Source organism: Scyliorhinus torazame, chromosome 1 (assembly GCF_047496885.1).
Source record: "Scyliorhinus torazame isolate Kashiwa2021f chromosome 1, sScyTor2.1, whole genome shotgun sequence".
Classification (NCBI taxonomy): Eukaryota; Metazoa; Chordata; class Chondrichthyes; order Carcharhiniformes; family Scyliorhinidae; genus Scyliorhinus; species Scyliorhinus torazame.
Window position 1 is genome coordinate 133,546,826 of NC_092707.1, and position 22,439 is coordinate 133,569,264.

General features: G+C 44.7%; 1 protein-coding gene across 8 annotated transcripts in view; it reads right to left on the reverse strand.

Annotated features, from left to right (window-relative positions):
- The window catches only part of mecr (mitochondrial trans-2-enoyl-CoA reductase), a 371,444-nt gene that overhangs the window by 340,811 nt on the left and 8,194 nt on the right, over positions 1–22,439 (reverse strand). For all 8 annotated transcript variants that reach the window (XR_011942141.1, XM_072500869.1, XM_072500867.1 and 5 more), the window contains exon 2: positions 20,485–20,582. Coding sequence is in view for 7 of the 8 variants with exons in the window: in XM_072500869.1 (XP_072356970.1) it covers positions 20,485–20,582 (98 nt within the window). In the remaining variant the exon portion in view is untranslated. The remainder of the gene's footprint in view (positions 1–20,484; positions 20,583–22,439) is intronic.

The window sequence follows — 22,439 nt, forward strand, 5'->3', positions numbered from 1 at the left end:
CTGACAAATGTGGTGACTGCAGTGTATTGGGCTCAGCCAAGGACCCCAATTTAAATAACATCTAATTTTACTTGTGTTGTGACTCAACATCTAGTGGGGCTGGAATTGACTGCGCATTAACCTCGGATGTCATGACATAATTTGAGGGTTCGGTCACGGGACCTTTGGGATATGACAATATGGGGTACAGTATATATTAAAGAGGCTTCAGGTTTGTAATAGAATTACAGCATGGCTCGGGAAGCTGTTAAGGCCTTTCCTCAGGTCGAGCACGTCTTTGGTTTATTTACAAGGGCTTTGAAAAACAAATTAATTGAATTTATTATGGGCTAGGGTTTAGAGAACACCAAAGTATATCATGGAGTTCACCTGGCCTGCAACTTTTAATAGATTTTGGCCCACTTTCCAAGTGTTATGCAACAGAGATCTTAAGTATTTTTAAACAAAACAATGTTTATTCTATGAATCCAGTTAACATTTTTATAAACACACAGTAAACATCTTATTAACTACCAACACAAATACCCCCCCAAATATACAGTACTCTATAGGTAACCCTTCATAACTTTCTGAACAACATCCATAAGCCAAACACCCTTTTCTACAAAAACTGTAGGTTTAAATTCCTTACAGAAAACAGGTATTACTTTGAAGTTATCAAGTGGTCTGGAGACATTCTTTAGCATGCAGTGAGAGACCAAAAATACACCTTCTTTGTTTGAATGCAGCTCCCAACTGAAAACAAAAACAAAAAACTCAGAGCCACAAAGCAGCTTCCAGCTCAAAATGAAAGTAAAAGACAGAATCACAGCCCATCTCCACCCACACAATGACATCACTGCAGCCATTTGATAAAACACACTTTTCTTAAAGGGACCCTCACATGACAAATCGGAAAGCGAATTGGAAGTAGAGGTGCCGCCTAAAACTAGGAAAGCAGAGATATATGATTTATTGGTTGAATGCTTGGGTCTGTTAGAAAGACAGGACAGCCCATAAGCAAGTATCCAGATAGCATGGCATCAGAGGCACTTACTGGTGGGGAAAACAATCAGGAGAGAATTTGGTTGCAGTTCTGCAAGCATAAGAAGGAATTTTTAAAAAATGAAATTAAAATTCTAATAAGCGCTGGAAATTAAAGGAGAGCTGCCAAGAGCTAATGGAGAGCCTAACCCTAGTACAGAATCCAGTGGGATATGTTTAAACATGTACAGGCCCTACCAAACTTTGAGGAAAAGGACACAGAGGCATTCTACGTGGCATTTGAGAAAATAGCAACCCAAATGGACTTGCCAAAGGGAAAGTGAAGATTACCCATGAAAAGTAAATTCACAAGAGAGTTTATGCTTCCCTGTCAGAGGGGGTGTCTAAGGATTACCACAACGCGAAAAAGGCTATTCTAAGTGCATACGAATTAGTTACGCAGCCATACAGTCAAAAGGTTCGGAATTTAGGAAACAGCTGGGATAGACTTATATTGAATTTGAAAGGGTTCAGCAGAACAATCTTAATAGGTGGATACAAATATTGGGAGTTGAAACTACCCATGAGACTCAGAGAGAAATCAGTCTCTTAGAAGAATTCACTACCTTCCATGATAAGAACCCATATGAAAACCAAAGTGTTATAACTGCTATGCAAGCAGCATTAACGGTTAATGATTAAGAGCTGATCCATAAAGGTAAACCTTTGTCCTGTCACCCCCACAATTTTGAAAAGGATAGGAAGTGGAAGAGTGTGAAAGGAAGTCATATAGCCAAGGTAAAAAATGGATAGCTGGGAATGCTCCCTCAACTCCTCCTCTGACCAGGAAGGAAGGTACTGAGGGTGCTGAGACTCAAAGGCCTAGGTGTTACCATTGCAATAAAGTGTGACACGTTTGTTCAGCATCTTGGAAGTTGCAAGGAAAGTCCATGAAAATTTTTGAGGTTCATAAGGAGGATTCTGAAAAGGGAACAACAGTGGAAAATAATATTGGGCAAACTGCAACTCGAGCTAGCTGTGAGTGCAGGTGTTAGATGGGAGATATGCAGGGTTTTTGTCTAAGTGGAAGAACATCCCATTTTCGTCAATGTAGCCAAATCTATAACTATTTTAAAGGGACACAAGTGATATGCAAACTCTCTTACTGGCGAGGTATTTGGTTTTCCCTCCAGTTAGTTCAATGAAAGTGAAGATGTTATGAATGGGATAAGTGGAGATTATATCCCAGTTCCATTGTATAAAGCATACTTGGAGTGTGATTTATTATAAGGTCCAGTAGTTGTCAGTTTGGTTAAGATGTTACCAGTGGATGAAATAGACTTACTTTTGGGGAATGTTTTGGCAGGAGTGAAGTTTCTAGCTTCACCCATGATTACAGAGTCAGAAGGAAGATAAGGAGACAGAACAGTTAGAGGAACAGTTTCCAGATACTTTTCCATTATGTCTGGTGACCAGGGAAATGGCGAAACAAAGTTCACCACCAGAGATGGAATTCACACCACCATCGGATGGAAGAATAGCCAAAACTATCCTGGAGGATAAAGGATAATTCCGAATAAATGTTTGGTAGGACCTCATGGTACAGAGCGGTGCGAATATGTCATATACCATTCATCTTCATGAATCCCGCAAACTCCTCACTTGTGAAAGGAATGCCACTGTTAGTGACCAGCACCTCGGGGAGGCCACGTGTGCTGAAAGATAAACGCATCTCCTCGATGGTTGCGCGGCACCTTGGTCCTGCCACCCTATGCACCTCCAGCCACTTTGATCGGGCATCAATCAATAAGGGGACCATGGATCCTTGAAAAGGTCCGGCGAAATCTGCATGTAAGCGCGCCCAAGGACGGCCTGGCCATTCCCAGTAATGTAGGAGCAAGGCCGGTGGAAGCTTCTGATGCTCTTGGCAAACAGAGCAATATTGGGCCATCTTCTCAATGTCGGTGTCGAGGCCTAGCCATTAGACATAACTCCGTGCCAACATTTTCACTTTTGACACGCCTCGATGACCATTATGGAGGTCCTTTAGTATCAGCTCCTGTCCTTTATCTGGGATGACCATGTGTGCCCCCCACAACAGGATAAGGTCTTCAACGCTAAATTCTGACGGCTTGGAGGAAAATGCCCGCAACTCGCCGAGGAGTTGTCCTTGCTGCCCACCATACATGACTATGTGCCGAACCTTGGATAGGATCTGTCTGGGTTCACTTACGCATCGCGATGCCGTGACAGGCAACAAGTCCATAAAATTCAGGGTTGCGGGGCAGCTCAGTGACATTGCTGCCTCACGGCACCGAGGTCCCAGATTCGATTCCGGCTCTGGGTCACTCTCCGTGTGGAGTTTGCCCATTCTCCCAGTGTTTGCGTGGGTTTCTCCCCCACAACCTAAAAATGTGCAGGGTAGGTGGATTGGCCATGATAAATTTTCCCTTAATTGGAAAAAATGAATTGAGCACTCTAAATGTATTTTTTTAATTCAGGGTAGCGACCACCTCACCAGTCGTGGGGGTCGACAGGAGCCGGTCGACAAAGGGAACCGGCTCAGCACATCGGCATTAGCAATCTAAGTCCCTGGTTTATGCACCAAAGAATACCTGTAGGTAGCCAGCAGCAAAGCCCAGCGCTGGATCTGTGTGGAAGCAAAGGGCGGAATCGGCTTGTCTCTCTGAAAAGCCCAAGCAGAGGCTTACGATATTGGTGGAGGCATTTCACCGCAAAGACCACCGCCAGGCCCTCCTTTTCAACCTGCGCGTAATTCTTTTCCACCTTTGCGTAATTCTTTTCCGCTGCAGTCAACGCGCGGGAGGCGAAAACTATCAGCCGCTCTGCTCCGTTCTCCATCTTGTGGGACAGGACGGCCCCTATATCATATGGGGAGACATCACACTTGATGATTAAGGCTTTGCAGGAAAATAGTAGGTTAGTAAACCGGGATTATGGTTACCTGCTGAAAAGTGTTTTCTTGCGGACAACCCCAAACCCAGGCGTGGTTCTTCTTCACCAGAAGATGCAAAGGGGCCAGCATGGTCGCTAGATTGGGGAAAAATATCCCACAGTAATTTACGAGTCCGAGAAAAGAATGAAGACCCAAAGAGTCTATCGGGGTGGGGGCCTGTTGGATCGCCCGCACCTTCTCCATAAGCGGGGTGCAAACCTTCGCAGTCCACCCAATAACCAAGGTAGATCAGTTCCTTTGTCTGATAGACGCACTTTGCATGATGTAAATGGACTCCAACCTCCGAAAAGCGTTTAAGCACAGCCTCCAAATTATCCAAATGTTCTCGTTCCAAAACTCCCAGAATAAAGATGTTGTCTAAATAAACGGCAACACATGGCAACCCTCACAAGATGTTCTCCATGACGCATTGAAAAATAGCAAAGGCAGAGGACACTCCAAAAGGCAACCGTATATACTCATATAGACCCGTGCGTATTGATAATAACATATCGTCGGTAGGCAGGGTCCAACTCCAGCTTCAGATAGGCATAACTCTTATCTAATTTCGTGAATGAGGGTCCTCCTGCGAGCTTCACGTAGCGATCTCCCATGTGGGGCATGGGATATCAGTCAAGCCAGGAAGCTGTGTTCACTTTCAGTCGCAGCATAAGCGAACCGTGTTCCGTGTTATCTGGCTTCATGACCAGTACAACTGGCGCTGCCCAGTCGGCGAAACAGACAAGCCTGATAATACACAGGAACTCCAGACGACTGAGCTCCGCTTCTACTTTCTCGAGCAAGGCGTAAGACACCGGGCGCACTGGGATATACCTCTTTCATCTTCACCTTCCCCAAACGGGGCTGGAATAATTCTGGGTATCATTGCACCTCAGTCAAACCATCAGAACCTGGTTTTAATAATCTTTAGTAATCTTTATTGTCACAAGTATGCTTACATTAACACTGCGGTTACGTGAAAGTTACGGTGAAAAGCCCCAGTCGCCACATTCCGGCACCTGTTCGGGTACACTGAGGGAGAATTCAGAATGTCCAAATTACCTAACAGCATGTATTTTGGGACTTGTGGGAGGAAACCGGAGCATCCGGAGGAAACCCACGCAGACACGGGGAGAACGTGCAGACTCCGCACAGACAGTGACCCAAGCCGGGAATAAAACCTGGGATCCTGGCGCTACGAAACAACAGTGCTAACCACTGTGCTACCGCGCGTTTGAAGAATGTGCTACCGTTGCAGCTGCTATTGGCGCAACCAGTCCCGACTCAACAGGTTGGGCCTGTGGCCATGCACCACAATGAGCAGGAAAAGCCCCTCCTGGCATCTGTAAGTGACAGGGATCATCATAGTCCCAGCAATGTCCAATGGTTGCCCCGTATAGGTGGCCAACCTGGCTTGTATATCAGTCAATGCAAGGGACTGGATACCTCGCTTGATGCTGTCAAACGTCTTCTGTCCAACCACGGAGACTGCTGCGTCAGTGTCCAACTCCATCGCAAGCGAGTGAACATTGACTCATACGGTCACTTTAATAGGGGTTGCTCGTAGGGCTGCCACACAATGCAGCTGCAGGCAGTTGTCCTCCGTCTCCTCATCCTCAGGAGCAGCACCCTCGGGTTCATCCAAATGTAAAGTACGGCCCCTGGACTGGCCCCAACTCCTGCTAGGACAACGGCCTCTCAGACGTAGCCAGGACCGGTCTCCACGCCGGGGTCAGTACCCACAAGTCCTCCACTGACATGGCTCCTCATCCTTTGGTTCTGGAGAAGGATCACTTTTGGGAGGAACGTCTGACGGCCACCGGCCTGCCCAAGGTACAGCGGGGGTACAGGTAGACGCTTTTGGACGGAAGTGGGTGCGCCCCAAGGCATGCACCTCCATTCCCAATAGCTCTTGCACCTCCCATTCTGCGTTCTCTCGGGACAACGCTATCTGGATGGTCTGTTGAAAAGTCAACATTGGTTTGGTTTCGTCTGGGTGGGCGCATTTTTGATGCTGCAAACCAAACGGTCTTGTAACATCTCCAAGAAAGTGTCAACATATTCACAGTACTCCACAATCCTGCAGAGCCTGGATAAGAACTCAGTAAGGGATTCTCCAAGGGGTCCTCTCTGCAGTGTTAAACTGGTAACGTTGGACTATCGCAGACGCGGTTGGGTTAAAATGTTGCCCCACCACAGTCACATGTTCATCAAACGTTTTACTGTCAGCTGCGGCTGGGTATGTAAGGCTTATCACCCCAAAGGTATGTGCACCACAGGTGGTTAGCAAAATGATCACCTGCCATTTGTTTTCAGTGATGTCATTCGTCCGGAAGTCACAACGCATTCGTTGTGTGTACTGGTTCCAACTCTCCAGCGCAGCATCAAAGACATCCAAACGTCCATAAAGAGGCATGGTGCAACAGAAAGAAAAACTTCCAACCTGTGTCCAACAAAAGTCCAAGGAGGTGGCCACAGCAGCATAGACAGCTATCCAACGTTAATCCTCGTCGCCAGTTTTGTGAGAGCCACGAGGAATCCAGCACAAGTTTGTAGCGTCAACAGAAAGTAACGTTATTTACAACAATCTGCACACAGCAGCAGTAGTTCCCCACTGCTTCCTTCACTAGTTGGTACCACACTGGCCATCTTTATTTATACATGTGTAACTGCTAATGATTTCCCAGCCCCCCTCATTGAGGGAGCTCACACTCCTCCTGAGTAGCTCACACTCTGAGGTGTTGGAGGAGAGTCTGTCTCTGAGCTCCAGCTGCTTCTGGCTGTAACCCTGCTCCCTGACTTGGTGTGTTATTCTGAATGCTGGCAGCCTTTTCAGGACTTTGAAGCCTGGACTATGGCAAGGGTGAAAGGTGCTACAGCCAGTAGAATGGAGAAGTTGCTTGCAGGGGAAAGAGAGGTCGGAGTTTGCCTGCCTGAAGTTGCCATGCCTGTAACTTGTATTTGTCACTGGCTGCCTTTCTGCTTTGCGGCTGGGAGAGAAGCACGGAGCAGATTTGGTTGGCCTGCTGCCGGGTTGAAAGTGGAGGAGAGCAGACGTGTTTTTGCAGTTTTGGACTGGATGGTGTCTGGGACTGAGACTGCTTGCACTGAATGTTTATTGTTGGGGTGTTGTATGGTTATTATTGCATTTTTGGTCTGTATTGTTATTCTACACCTAGCAGCTGGGAGACCACCAGTTGCAGCCTTCCTGCGTCTGTGCACTGGGCGTCGAGGGGTCCTGCCTGGTGCTAGTGAGGGGGGTTCTCTCTCTCTCTCTCTCCTCAACCGCCCTTTGCCTGTCCTTTTCTGGTGGATTATGCTGCTTACCAGCACCTCTTCACCGATGTGGGGCTGTTGCTAGAGCCGGAGGAGGGTGGGATGGGGAGGGGAGCGTGCGCTGGCTTGAGTGCTGGTGTCTTTGCCTTGTACTTAATTGTTTGTTGAGTTTCTTGTGGCTGCTCTGTATTTTGTCTTTTTGTTGTAAAGGGAGTTCTCTTCTTCTCTCTCCTGCCATGTCCAGTATCGGTGTGTCCTTATCCGGGGGTCAGTGCTGCTCATTTGGGTGCCTTTCCACAGAGGTGGCCGCATGCTGACTTTGCAGCTGGTGGTTCGTTTACAGGAACTGTGCCTTCACTTGGGAGGGGCGCATGTGTTTTTTCTCTCTCTCATACCATCGGTGTATCCTTTTGCGGTGGTCTGTGGTGCTTGTTTGGGCGCCTTCCCGCTGATGTGGGGCTACCCTTCGGGGGGGGGGGGGGGGGGTGGTGCTGGCTTGAGAGCTGTGATCTTGTATTTTTTTGGTGCCTTGTCGCTATTTACTGATTTTCGTGACTGTTTTTAGCATGTTGATTCTTTTGTATTCTTGAGTTGTCAATATACTTAAAACATTTAATGGGAAAATCAATTGACCCCAGCCAGTAGGATTCAGGTGGATTATAACAGTAAAGATGATAAACATTGTTTAAAGAAGGGAGAATGTGGGATCCATTAATGGTTGGTTTTAATATAAAGTGAGGCATCGATGGAAAAAATACATTTAATTTTCTATCTTTTGAAAGATTATTCTTGAGATTTCAAAAGTTTTAATTTAAAAGAAGAGGGGAAACGGTTATGACTTGTTAATCACGTTGTAACAGTTTAATGGCAATCACAATGTTCAAGTTTAATGCAATAACATTGTTATACAGGCGATGGGTATTTGCACATCTATAGAGATAGCTAAGACACTGGTGTGTAAGAATAGTGTTGATTGTGAACTAAGTCAAAAAACACTCTCCAGCAAAGTAAGCTGCTGTATCTTAGTTTTAACTTCAACTGGCATGAGTACAGGGCAGCACGATGGCGCAATGGTTAGCACTGCTGCTTCAAGGCGCCATGAACTCTGTTCAATCCCGTCCCCAGGTCACCGTCCGTGAATGTGTTTGCACATTCTCCCCGAGTCTCACCCCCACAACCCAAAGATGTGCAGGGTAGGTGGATTGGCCACACTAAATTACCCCTTAATTGGAAAAAAAAATTAGGTGAAAAAAAAACAGACTACTATGACACAGGGTGGCAAGGTAACACAGTGGTTAGCACTGTTGCTTCACAGTGCCAGGGTCCCTGGTTCAATTCCCGCTGAGGTCACTCTCTGTGCGGAGTCTGCATGTTCTCCCCGTGTCTGCGTGGGTTTCTTCCGGGTGCTCCAGTTTCCTCGCACAAGTCCCAAAAGACGTGCTTGATAGGTGAATTGGCCATTTTGAATTCTCCCTCACTGTACCCGAACAGGCGCCAGAGTGCGGCGAATAGGGGATTTTCACAGTAACTTCATTGCAGTGTTAATGTAAGCGTACTTGTGACAATAATAAAGATTATTATTATTATGAAGCATGCTGAGCTGAGGTAGTTCAGAGGGCAATTAAAATATCAAGAAATTAAATCCATAGAAATGTGCGCTCATGTTTCCAGCTTGGGTGATTGAGAAGGTAATAATAATCTTTTAATAATCTTTATTATTGTCACAAGTAGGCTTACATTAACTCTGCAATGAAGTTACTGTGAAAAGCCCCTAGTCGCCACATTCCGGCGCCTGTTCGGGTACACAGAGAGAGAATTCAGAATGTCCAATTCACCTAACAAGCACGTCTTTCAGGACTTGTGGGAGGAAACCGGAGCACCCGGAGGAAACCCACACAAACACGGGGAGATCGTGCAGACTCCGCACAGTGACCCAAGAGGGAATCGAACCTGGGATCCTGGCGCTGTGAAGCAACAGAGTTAACCACTGTGCTACCGTGCTGCCCTCTGTTATTTTTAGCAATGCTTCACATGCCAATCTTCTGGATCAATATTCTTATACAGCAAGGTTTATGGGAAGGAAAGAAAACAAAGGTGGTAAAAGCACCTCAGATAATAAGGGGGTATCAGTAATGGGGGATTTATTCCTGGAAGGGCAGTTTGAGAGTCTGGAGGAGTTAGCGGAGATGTACAGATTTGAGCAGTCGGAGCGGTTCAGATATTTACAGGTTTGGAATTTTGCTGGGAAGATTTTTCCGACATTCCCGGTGTTGCCATGGTTGTCGTTGACGGAGAGGGTACAGTCGTTGGTGGGGGCAGAAGAGGGGAGTACCTCCAGAATTTATGGGAGTGCCTCCAGAATTTATGAGAGTACCTCCAGAATTTATGGGAGGATTCTGGCGGATGACACAGCAATGCTGAGGGGGATTAAGGTCAAATGGTGGTGCGAAGCCCTGCGGAGGGTGAATGTCAACTCACCGTGTGCAAGGCTCAGAGTCACACAATTAAAGGTGATTCATCGGGCACATTTCACAAGGGCTAGAATGAGTTGTGTTTTTGAGGGGGTAGAAGATAGGTGTGAGCAGTATGGGAGGGGCCCAGTGAATCATATACAGATGTCCTGGGCATGGTCTAAGCTAGCAAACCTTTGGGGTTTGTTTTTCAGCACCATGTCGAAGATCTTACAAAGGGACATTCTGTATTACGATGGGTTAAATGAAAGAGGGAAAAAGAATGGGCAGAATTCTCCGTTCCAGCGGCTAAGTGCTGGTGCCAACGGAGAATCTGCGGGTGGTTCACAACAGGAAAATCGGCATGAACCCCTCACCGATTCCAGTACTGGTGAGGAGCTAGCACATGAACCCTTCGCGGAGAAAACGGCCGGGTCCCGGGCCGCTCATGCGCAGGGCTGACGGCATGCACCGGTCGCGCCGCCAAACACGGCGCCGTGCTGGAACCCTAATCCGCCCACCTCGACCCCACAGCCCACCCCCTGGCCACCTCCCACCAGTCCTCCCACCCCGAGCAAAAGCCCCCCAGCCAGCGGCACGAATCCCGGACGAGTGTGGCGGCGCTGAACACTGTCCACAGCCGGCACATCAGGTTCCCAACCGCTGAGACCACGTGGCCACTGTCGGGAACTCGGCCCATTGGGGACGGATCATCGCGGGTGGGCCGGCCAATGACTAGCAAAAGACCTTGCAACTGCGTGCGTCCTGATGACGCCGGTCTGGAGAGGGCGGAGCATCGCAAACACCGTCTGCCCCAATTCCAGCGTCGGAATCCATTCTCCGCCCGATCCCGATTTTGGCGTCAGGCTATGGAGAATCCAGCCCCATTTTCTTTCTCTTCAATTTGTTTTGAAATGTGTGTGTAATAAAGTTGTTCTTGAAAGGGCAATCTGTTAATGGTTTGTTAATTATATTGTTCGGAGGGCAGCACGGTGGGGCAGCGGTTAGCACTGCAGCCTCACAGCGCCAAGGCCCCAGGTTCGATCCCGGCTCTGGATCACTGTCCGAGTGGAGTTTGCACATTTTCCCGTGTTTGCGTGGGTTTCGCCCCACAACCCAGCGATGTGCAGGGTAGGTGGATTGGCCAGGCTAAAACTACCCCTTATGTGGAAAAAAAAGAATTGGGCACTCAAATTTTTTATTATTTAATTATATTGTTCAGATACACAAATGAAATGAAATGAAAATCGCTTATTGAGTGGCAGAAAGTGAAGCGTGTGTTCCCCTTAAGTGGAAAAAAGAATTGGGCACTCAAATTTTTTATTTTTTAATTATATTGTTCAGATACACAAATGAAGGACATCGTTGAGTGGCAGAAAGCGAAGCGTGTTTTTCTGACTGGAAGCCAATATGCAGTGGGGTTCCACAGGGATCCGTGATGGGGCACTTGCTGTTTGTAGTTTATATAAAAAGTTCAGACTGAAGGTAAGAGGATTGATCAATAAGTTCACAGATGATACGAAATTGGTTGGTTGGTTAATAGTGAGAAGGATGGGCGGCACGGTGGTGCAGTGGTTAGCACTGCTGCCTCACGGAACCGAGGATCCGGGTTCGATTCCGGCCCCGGGTCACTGTTGGTGTGAGAGTTTGCACATTCTCCCTGTGTCTGCGTGGGTCTCAGCCCCATAACCCAAAGATGTGCAGGGTAGGTGGATTGGCCAGGCTAAAGTGCCCCTCAATTGGAAAAAATGAATTGGGTACATTAAGTTTCAAACCCATAATCGCAGCTCAGCTCATATCAAAGATCCAAAAGCTAGAACTTGACTCCTCACTCTGCAACTGTATCCTCGACTTTCTGACCTATAGACCACAATCAACAAGGATAAACAACAATACCTCCTCCACAATAGTCCTCAATACCAGAGCCCCGCAAGGGTGCGTACTTAGTCCCCTACTGTATACACACGCGACTGCATGGCAAAATTTGGCTCCAACTCCATCTATAAGTTTGCTGCCGGCACAACTGTAGTGGGACGGATCTTGAACAACAATGTGTCAGAATACAGGAGGGAGATAGAGAACCTAGTGAAGTGGTGTAACGACAACAATCTCTCCCTCAATGTCAGCAAAATTAAAGAGCTGGTCATTGACTTCAGGAAGCAAAGTGTCGGCCACGCCCCTGCCTGCGTCAACAGGGCTGAGGTGGAGATGGTTGACAGTTTCAAATTCCTAGGTGTGCACATCACCAACAATCTGTCCTGGTCCACCCACGTCGGCGCTACCACCAAGAAAGCACAACAGCGCCTATACTTCCTCAGGAAACTACGGGAATTCAGCATGTCGGCATTGACTCTTACCAACTTTTACAGTTGTGCCATAGAAAGCATCCCATCTGTCTGCATCACAGCCTGGTATGGCAACTGCTCGGCCCAAGACCGTAAGAAACTACAGAGAGTCGTAAACACCGCCCAGTCCATCACACGAACCTGCCTCCCATCCATTGACTCTGTCCACACCTCCCGTTGGCTTGGGAAAGCGGGCAGCATAATCAAAGACCCCTCCCACCTGGCTTATTCACTCTTCTAACTTCTTCCATCGGGCAGGATACAAAAGTTTGAGAACATGCACAAACAGATTCTTCCCCTAAACGCTGTTACTAGATTCCTAAACGACCCACTTGCGGACTGATCTGATCTCTTCACACATCTTCTCCACTGAGTAGTACTACACCCCTGTATGCGTCACCCGATGCCTGTGTCTATGTATTTATATTATGTATTTTATGTTTGCCCTATGTATCTTCTTTCCATGTATGGAATGGTCTGTCTGAAGTGTATGCAGAACAAAACATTTCACTGTACCTCGGTACACGTGACAATAAACAAATCCAATCCAATCCAACTGACTGACTGTGGTACAGGAAGACATTCAAGTGGGTGGAGCAAAAAGGAATGTAGTGGTCACAGGGGGAAATACAGTAAGGAATATTGACATTGCTCTCTGCAACGATAAACAACAGTCCAGGCGGCTGTAATGCCAGGGTTCGGGACATCCGTTCAGGGCTGGAGAGGAGTTTGCAGTGGAAGGGGGAAGGATACAGTTGTTGCTGTCCATCTGGTACCAACGACATGGGTAGAAATAGCAAAGAGGTTCAGCATAAAGAGAATGAAGAACTCGGAACTAAATTAAGCAGAATCTCAAACAGTAATAATCTCTGGATTATTACCTGGGCCACGTGCAAATTGGCATAGGACAAATCAGATTAGGGCGATGAGTGCGTGGCTCAAAGCCTAGTGTGGGAGAAGTGTTTTTTTTCCGGTTCGTGGGGCATTGGCAGCAGCAGTACTGGGGAAAGTGCGATCTATACCATTGGGACTGTCTACACCTGAATCATGCTGGGGCCAGTGTTCTACTGAGCTGCATAACTAGGGAAGTAGAGAACATTTTAAACTAAATAGTGGGGGCATGGGATCAAATTTGGGAAGATGTGGTGAATCAGAGTGGAGACAAGGCAAGCGAGAACGGTAATAATGTGGGAAATGGTAGACCGTGCCAGGAAACGATAGCGAGTATTGGGAATACAAGTCTAAAAGTAAATCAGCAGATGAGGCTAGAGGTTACAAAAATAATAAAAGGACAAAACTAAAGGCTCCGTATTTGATTACATGTAGCAGTCGAACTAAACCAGATGAACTGACAGCGCACATAGAAATAAATAAGTATGATCGAATAGCCATTACAGAGTCATGGCTACAGCATAACATAGGTCAGGACCTGAATATTGAAGGGTATGTGACATTAAGGAAAGGCAGGAAGCTCCGAAAAGGTGGAGGGGTGGAGTGGCTCCATTAATTAATTATATTATTAGCATAATAGAGATAAGGGAACCAGGATGTTGAAGTGGTTTGGGGAGGGAAGAGAAATGATAAAGGCAAGAAGTCATTTCTGGAGTGGTGTACACACACCCTAATAGTAAGTAAAGTCGCTGTAGTCCCAAATGACCATAGACTGCTTTCTCCTTTGTGTGGGAGTAGTGGTGATTTAATCTGAAGGTCATCACACCTCCAGAGAGGAGCACGGTTGAGAAGGCAGAGCCTTCATGAATAACTTCAGCCTGTACGGGAATTGAACCCATGCTATTGGTCTCACTCTGCATCATGAACCAGCTGTCCAGCAAACTGAGCTAAACATTTAAGGGGATAAAATAGAATAAACAGAATATATACGTTCCAATGAGAAAGAAAGATTCCAAGGGGAGGACTGATCATCCATGGCTAACTAAAAACGCTAACGGTAATATCAAACTAAAAAGCCTATAATTACTTTTTAGCAAAGATGTATGGCAGGTCAGAAGAGTGGACATAATATAAACACTGCAAATTTTGGCCAAAAGGAAAATTAGTATAAGAGAAAGCTGAGGAAGGAGCAGTGCTCCAGAAGCTCACCCCAGTCCAACGCTGTCATCTCCACATAATAGAAATATAAATGATTTGGAGATGCCGGCGTTGGACTGGGGTGAGCACAGTAAGAAGTCTTACAACACCAGGTTAAAGTCCAACAGGTTTGTTTCAAATCACTAGCTTTCGGAGCATTGCTCCTTCCTCAGGTGAATGAAGAGAGAGGTTCCAGAAACATATATATATATATAGACAAAGTCAAAGATGCAAGGCAATGCTTTGAATGTGAGCATTTGCAGGTAATTAAGTCTTGACAGATCCAGAGAGAGGGGTAACCTCAGGTTAAAGAGGTGTGAATTGTCTCAAGCCAGGATAGTTGGTAGGATTTTGCAAACCCAGGCCAGATGGTGGGGGGTGAATGTAATGCAACATGAATCCAAGGTCCCGGTTGAGGCCACACTCGTGTGTGCGGAACTTGGCTATAAGTTTCTGTTCGGCGATTCTGCGTTGTCACGCGTCCTGAAGGCCGTCTTGGAGAACGCTTACCCGGAGATCAGAGGCTGAATGCCCTTGACTGCTGAAGTGGTAGAGGGTTAAAACTGCGAGATTAGCAGCAGAAATGGCAGATGATTATGAATTAGTTCATGAATCAAAGCTTGGTTTCCGATATCAGTTTCAGCCTGTGAGGGATAGAAACTGGGTACATGAGAAATACTCAAGTGGTAAAGGTAAGGGTGATCTGATGGGAGATAATGAGGAGAGCGTATCTCAGATTTAAAAAGAAATTCAGGAGGGTGGAAAAGAAATGAAAAGTTTCAAATGTTTTCACTGTAACAAACTAGGCCATGTAAAGTCACAGTTTTGGTGGTTGAAGAAAAGCACTGGGAAGACTGATGTGGTAAAACAGGATAAGTGGGGTTTGTTAAAGTGGTAAAGGAAAGCCCAAGTGAAGCAAACAGGTGCAAAAGATTGTACAGCCTGATCAAGAGGTGATTAATAAGAAGGTGTCAGATGTCTTTAAAGAATTTACTTGTGTGGGTAAAGTTTACTCATGTGTATCAGGAGCAGCAGGTAAAGAAGTCACAATTTTAAGAGATACGGGAGCTAGTCAATCTATAATGGTAAGAGATGAGGAGTTATGAAGTCTGGGAAGATTGTTGCCAGAAAAGGTGGTAATATGTGGAATTCAGGGTGAGAGGAGTAGTGTTCCATTATATAAGGTAAGGTTGGAAAGTCCAGTGAAGAGTGGTGAAGTGGTAGTAGGAGTAATAGAGAAACTATCTTGGAATAAAGTTTATCTTAGGTAATGATATAGCTGGATCGCAGGTGGGAGTGATGCACATTGTGGTTGATAAGCCAGTGGAAAGTCAGCCAACTGAAGTGTTGAAGGACGAATATCCTGGGATTTTTCCGGATTATGCAGTAACAAGGACGCAAAATCACAGGTTAAAACAAGAGGAGAAATCAGAGAGTGAAGATAAAGGTGAAGTGCAATTATCAGAAATGATTTTTGATCAGATGGTTGGAAAAGAACAGGTGGAGGATGAGGCGGATATTTTTAGTTCAGGAAAATTGGGGGAGTTACAACAGAAAGATATGGAAATAAAACGGATGTATCAGAAAGTATAGATGGAAGAGGAATCTGAGTGTATACCAGAGTGTTATTACCGTAAAAGTGATGTCTTGATGAGAAAATGGAGACCTTTACATATGCAGGCGGATGGAAAGTGGGCAGAAGTTCATCAAGTAGTATTGCCGGTAGGGTATAGAAAGGAGGTGTTGCGAGTTGCACATGAGGGACCAGTGGGAGGTCATTTGGGAATAAGAAAAACTCAAGCTAAAATACAAAAACATTTTTATTGGCCTGGACTACATAAAGATGTAGTTAAATTTTGTCAATTATGTCGCACATTTCAAGCAGTGATAAAACCAGCGCCCTTAATACCCATTCCAGCATTTGAGGAACGTTTTACAATGGTCCGAATTGATTGCGTAGGACCGCTTCCTAAAACAAATGTGGGAATCTTTTGACGATAATGGATGTGTCTACTAGGTTTCCAGAGGCCATTCCAGTACATAATATTACAGCTCAAAAGATTGTGGAGGAGTTACTTAAATTCTTTACTAGATATGGACAACCCACAGAAATACAATTGGATCAAGGATCAAATTTTACCTCAAGCTTATTCAAAGAAGTTATGGATAGCTTAGGAATAAAACAATTTAAATCAACTGCATACCATCCAGAATCGCAGGGAGCGTTAGAAAGGTGGGATCATACATTAAAGACAATGTTAAGGGCTTATTGTCAATATTATCCAGTGGATTGGGATAAAGGATTCCATTCGTACTGTTTGCAATTAGGGATGCTCCTAATGAGTCAACCAGATTTTGTCCTTTTGAACTCATTTTTGGTCATGAGGTTAGAGGACTACTTAAATTGATTAAGGAAACATTGGTGAGTGAGAAATCAGAAAGTGCATTATTGGATTACGTGTTAAATTTTAGGGAACGATTAAATAGAGCAGGTGAATTGGCTAGACAACATTTAAAAGTGACTGTGACTGCAGCTATCCAGCACTGAAAATGAAACTAAAACACACCCTGCAGGAAACAGCCTAAAATGAAATTAAAAAGCTGACAGACAGCCCAGCTCCACCCACTCTCTGACATCACTGTAGTAGTAAACACCCATTTCTTAAAGGTACTCTCACTACAGATATTTATATACACACCCATTTATAAACACCCATTTCTTGAAAGTACTCTCACATGACCGTATACACAGGATCTGCTCAGACAAGGAGGAGCGTAACAGACATCTACAGACGCTGAAAGATGCCCTCGTACGTACGGGATATGCTGCTCAATCCATCGACTGATAGTTCCAATGCGCCACAGCAAAAAAACGCACTGACCTCCTCAGAAGACACAACCAACAGAGTACCCTTCGTCGTCCAGTACTTCCCCAGAGCAGAGAAACTATGACATCTTCTTCGGAGCCTTCAACATGTCATCAATGTAGACGGACATCTTGCCGACCCCACTAATTGCCTTCAAACAACTGCTCAAGCTCAAACAAACCATTTTTTGCAGCAAACTACCCAGCCTTCAGAACAGCGACCACAACACCACACAACCCTGCCATGGCAATCTCTGCAAGACGTGCCAGTTCATCGACATGGGTACCACCATTACACGTGAAAACACCACCCACCAGGTACGCGGTACATACTCGTGCGACTCGGCCAACGTTGTCTACCTCATACGCTGCAGGAAAGGATGTCCGAAGCGTGGTACATTGGCGAGACCATGGAGACGCTGCGACAATGGATGAACGGACATCACGTGACAATCGCCAGGCAGGAATGCTCCCTTCCAATCGGGGAACACTTCAGCAGTCAAGGGCATTCAGCCTCTGATCTCCGGTAAGCGTTCTCCAAGGTGGCCTTCAGGACCTGCGACAACGCAGAATCGCCGAACAGAAACTTATAGCCAAGTTCCGCATACGAGTACGGCCTCAACAGGGACCTTGGATTCATGTTGCATTACGTTCACCCCCCACCATCTGGGCTTGCGAAATCCTACCAACTGTCCTGGCTTGAGACAATTCACACCTCTTTAACCTGGGATTACCCCTCTCTCTGAATCTGTAAAGACTTAATTACCTGCAAATGCTTACCTTCAATGCATTGTCTTGCATCTTTGATTTTGTCTATGTATATGTTTCTGGAACCTACCTCTTCATTCACCTGAGGAAGGAGCAGTGCTCTGAAAGCTAGTGATTTGAAACAAACCTGTTGGACTTTAACCTAGTGTTGTAAGGCTTCTTACTGTAGAAATATAAAGACAGATAGTTAAGAGTTTCTACACTTATTTCATAAAGAAAAGACATCAAAATGAGCATTGGTCCTATGGAAAGTCAACCTGAGGAATTAAAAATGGAATATAAGGAGATAGCAAATGAATAGAACAGGTATTTTACATTGGTCTTTCACATCCCCGAAATAGCAGCAAATCAGAAAATAGAAGGGAGAGAGAAACTTGGGAAAATTACAATCACCAGGGAAATGGTATTGAGCAAATTGTTGAAGCTGCAGGCTGACAAGTGCCTGGGTCCTGAGCGTCTTAAAAGAAGTGACTAGTGAAATACTTGATACATTGGTTTTAATTTTCCAAAATTCCTTGGATTCAGGAATGCTTGCATTAGACTGATAAATAGCACATGTAACTCCTATATTCAAAAGTGCAGGAAGACAGAAAGCAGGAAACTACAGGCCAGTTAGCTTAACATTTGTCATAGGGAAAATGTTAGCAGCTATTATTAAAGGTATTATAGCAGGGCACTTGGGAAAATTCAGGGTATCAGGCACAGACAACAACATTTTGTGAAAGGGAAATCATGTTTCACCAATTTATTGGAGTTTTTTGATAAAGGGAAACCAGTATTTAGATATTCAGAAGGTATTTGATAAGGTGCCACACCAAAGGTTATTCCGAAAAATAAAAGTTCATGATGTAGGGGGGCAACATATTAACCTGGATAGAAGGCTAGCTAACAGGAAACAGAGGGTAGGCACAAATGGGTGTATTTCTGATTGGGAAGATGTAACAAGTGATGTGTTCCAGCTTTTTACAATTTATATAAATTACTTGGATGTAGGGATTCAAGCACTGTTTGCTGATAATGCAAAGGTACGCAGGATAACAAGATGTGAAGAGGGCACATGGAGACTACAAAGGGTTATAGATCAATTAAGTGAGTGGACAAAGGCCTGGCAAATGGAGCACAATATGGGAAAGAGTGAAATTGTTAATTTTGGAAGCATAAAAAGCATATTATCTAAATGGTGAGAGATTGCAGAGCTCTAAGATTCAGAGGGATTGGTGTATCTGAATCACAAAAGGCAGCGAATTACTAGGAAAGTTAATAGAATGTTATTGTTTATTGCAAGAGGAATTGAATAGAGTAGGAAGGTTATGCTTCAGTTCTACAAGGCTTTGGTGAGGCCTCGAGTACTGTGTTAGTATTGGTCTTCTTATTTAAGAAAGGATGCAAGTGTTTTGGAAATAGTTGAGAGGTCTACTGAACTAACCACACCTCACGGACTACAGCGGTTCAAGGCAGCAGCTCACCATCAGCTTCTGAAGGGTAACTAGGGATGGACATAAATGCAGGCCTAGCCAGCGATGCCCAGATCCCATAAATTAATAAAAAAATAATAGTAATACCTGGAATGGGTGAGATGTCTTAAGAGGAAAGGGTGAACAGGCTAGGCTTGTATGGCTGGAGTTTAGAAGAATAAGAGGTGACTTGATTGAAACATACAAGATCCGGGTTCATGTGGCGAGGCATTTCCTCTTGTGGGACAACCTAGTGCTAAGGGTCATGGTTTAAAAGGGGGTCGCCAATCTCGGACAGAGATGAGCAGAGGTGTTTTCTTTCAGAGGGCCGTGAGACTTTGGACTCTCCATGAAAAGGCAAGGAAGAAGAGCTCTTGAAAATCTTTAAGGCAGATGTTGATCGAATCTTGATTAACAAGGGGAGTTATCAGAAAGAGGCGGGAATGTGGAGTTGAGGTTGAAGTCAGATCAGTCATGATCTTATGAAATGGTGGAGCAGGCTCGAAGAGCTGAGTGGGTTATTCCTGATCCTAATTTATATGTACTTTAAAATCTGGAAGCACTGCACATTTTTTTTTAAAACAGATGATTACAGGGTACAAATCTAAATTTGTGTTGTGCATAATTCCTGGTCAGTTTCACTGACGTAAAAATGTTAGAACAGATACCAAACACTTAATTACAGCATCTCCTTTTCAACATCTATCAAGGCCACTGATAGGGCAAACTCTAAGTTGCTGTCAAATTTTACTTGCTCAAAGTCTTATTTCTGTTGTTTAAATTTCCACACAACTTAATGTCTTGAAAATAATGTAGCTGAATTCTGATTTTTCTCCAATTGTTATATGCAACATAAAGGCTAATACTTCAATCTCAGAAGAAAAATATGTAATTGCATGAAAGGCTAAACTACAATTAACTTGGGAGTATAGTACTTATCGACAAGTCAACTGGAGTTGCTTCAAGCAACATTGAGCAACACACCTTACTTCTAAATGATCTAAGACAACACTAATGCAGGAAATCAAATAAAACCAGAAAAAGCCAAACTAGACAACAAGTCTGTTAGCAATTGAAAAAAAGAAATAGGCTAATATTTTGGAATACGGAGTGATCTTTCCCTTTCAGGTGCTGTCAGATTCTGCCATATAATTCCATCAGATCCTTTTTAAGCAGTAATAACGTTCTTTCCCAATGCTTTAAACTCAATCTGGAGTTGAAGATAATTATGATTCACTGATTGCAGTAAATGTATGTATTTTGTACGCCACAAATAACTCAATTGCATTGCAAGTTCATAAACAGTGTCCCTTATTACCTTGCACCATGTTGATGTCTGACGGATTGATGGGTGCTGCTAACATTTGGGCTCTAATATCCGAATCACGAAGTTCAGCAGATTGGAGGGTCTGAAGCCTGCAATAAGAGAACGGAACACTTCACTGATTACAAAATTACTGATCCATTGACAAATTCTGAAATCAGGCTAAATAAACTATTTAACAAGCCAGGATTGAAAAGGACAATTTAGGTTTGTGTAACTTTTTCCATGAAGTTCATACCAACACTAAATGGAAGATAGATTCTGTAACCAAAAATGCCTATCAATAAAACTGATTTGACTTCACTTGATTATTGCTTAATACATTATATGACCTTTACATTTGCGAAATCTATACATTTGATGATTTTGGACAAAAGAGCTATTTGATAGATTACTTTCTAACCTTTGTATGGATTACCACAGTATATACACTCAGAATCTGAAACCAGATGAGGCTGCACTTTGCTTTAACCAAAATGTCCACCATGGCCCCAATCTGCAGCAACAATAGGTTTGCACCAGCCATACAGTGAGGGCAGACTAGCGACCGTAGAGGAACTGACAAAGAGACTGGGGCTACCTAGCGGAAACGAGCTCCAACATCTACAGGTCAAGAACATTCTCCGCAAGGAGACGACAGTTTACCCACGGTACCCGAGAAACACAATGCTTGAGGAAACATGGACAGTCTGGGAAAGGGAATTGCGGGGACCTGTACGGACGATTGTTAGAAAAGACACACTCCCCACTGGACGAAACACGAGAAAAATGGGAAGACCTAGTGACAGAAATAGGATGGGGACTCTACAGCGAAGCACTGAGCAAGGCCAATTCCATCTCCTCATGCGCAAGGCTAAGTCTCAGGGCCTAGAACAATGCCACAAGAAACAGAACCCCCAAAGAAATGCCTAAAATAGGATGGGGGGGAAAAGGGAAAACACCGCACACATGTAAATAGAAGATAACTGCCCAATATATAATATGCAACCCAGGAATAACCTGGAGGAAACACAAAGAGGGGGCGGAAGGGTGGATCGATACAGAAGGAAATGACCTATATATTGTAACCGACACATATACCCTCGCTGAATGTAAAGTGTAGAAAATGTAAAAACTTCAATAAAAACATTTTTTTAAATTCTTGTACATTCACTTCAAATGAATAATACATTCCCATTCATACGAACATAAGAATTAGCAGCAGTAGGCCACTGAGCCCCTTGAGCATGCTCCACCATTAAATAAGATCCTGGCTGGTCTGATGGTAAACTCAACCGCACATTCCTGCCTACCCGATTCACCCTTGTTTATCGAGAATCTATCCAGCTTTGCTCACCCCCTTTTTATTTGAAAATCTATCCAGCTCTACCTTAAAAACATTCAAAGCCTCTGCTTCCACTGCCTTTTGGGGAACCGAGTTCCAGAGAAGTATTCCTAGAAGTATTGTGAAGTGGGTATTGATAAATTTCAGGAGTTAGGTGGGATAGGCGGACAAATGGCAGGAGCAGAGGGTATAGGTGTACAAATCATTGAAGGTGGCAGGGCAGGTTGTGAAAGCAGTGTACCTGAACAGGTGCCGGAGTGTGGCGACTAGGGGATTTTCACAGTAACTTCATTGCAGTGTTAATGTAAGCCTACTTGTGACACTAATAAAAGGCAAGGAAGTTATGATAAGCTTCCATTAAACACTGGTTTGGCCTCAACTGGATTATTGGATCTAGTTCTGGGCACCACATTTTAGAAAGGATGTGAATGCATTAGACAATGTGCAGGAAAGATTTACGTAAATTGTTATCGAGGTGAAAAACATGAGATAGATTGGAAAAGCAAGACGTTTCTTCCCCGAGAAGAGTGTATTTGAGAGGTCTTCAGAATCGTGAGGGATCTAGACAGATTAAATAGGGAGAAATTTTGGAAGGGTCAAGAACCAGAGGACACCGATTAAGGTG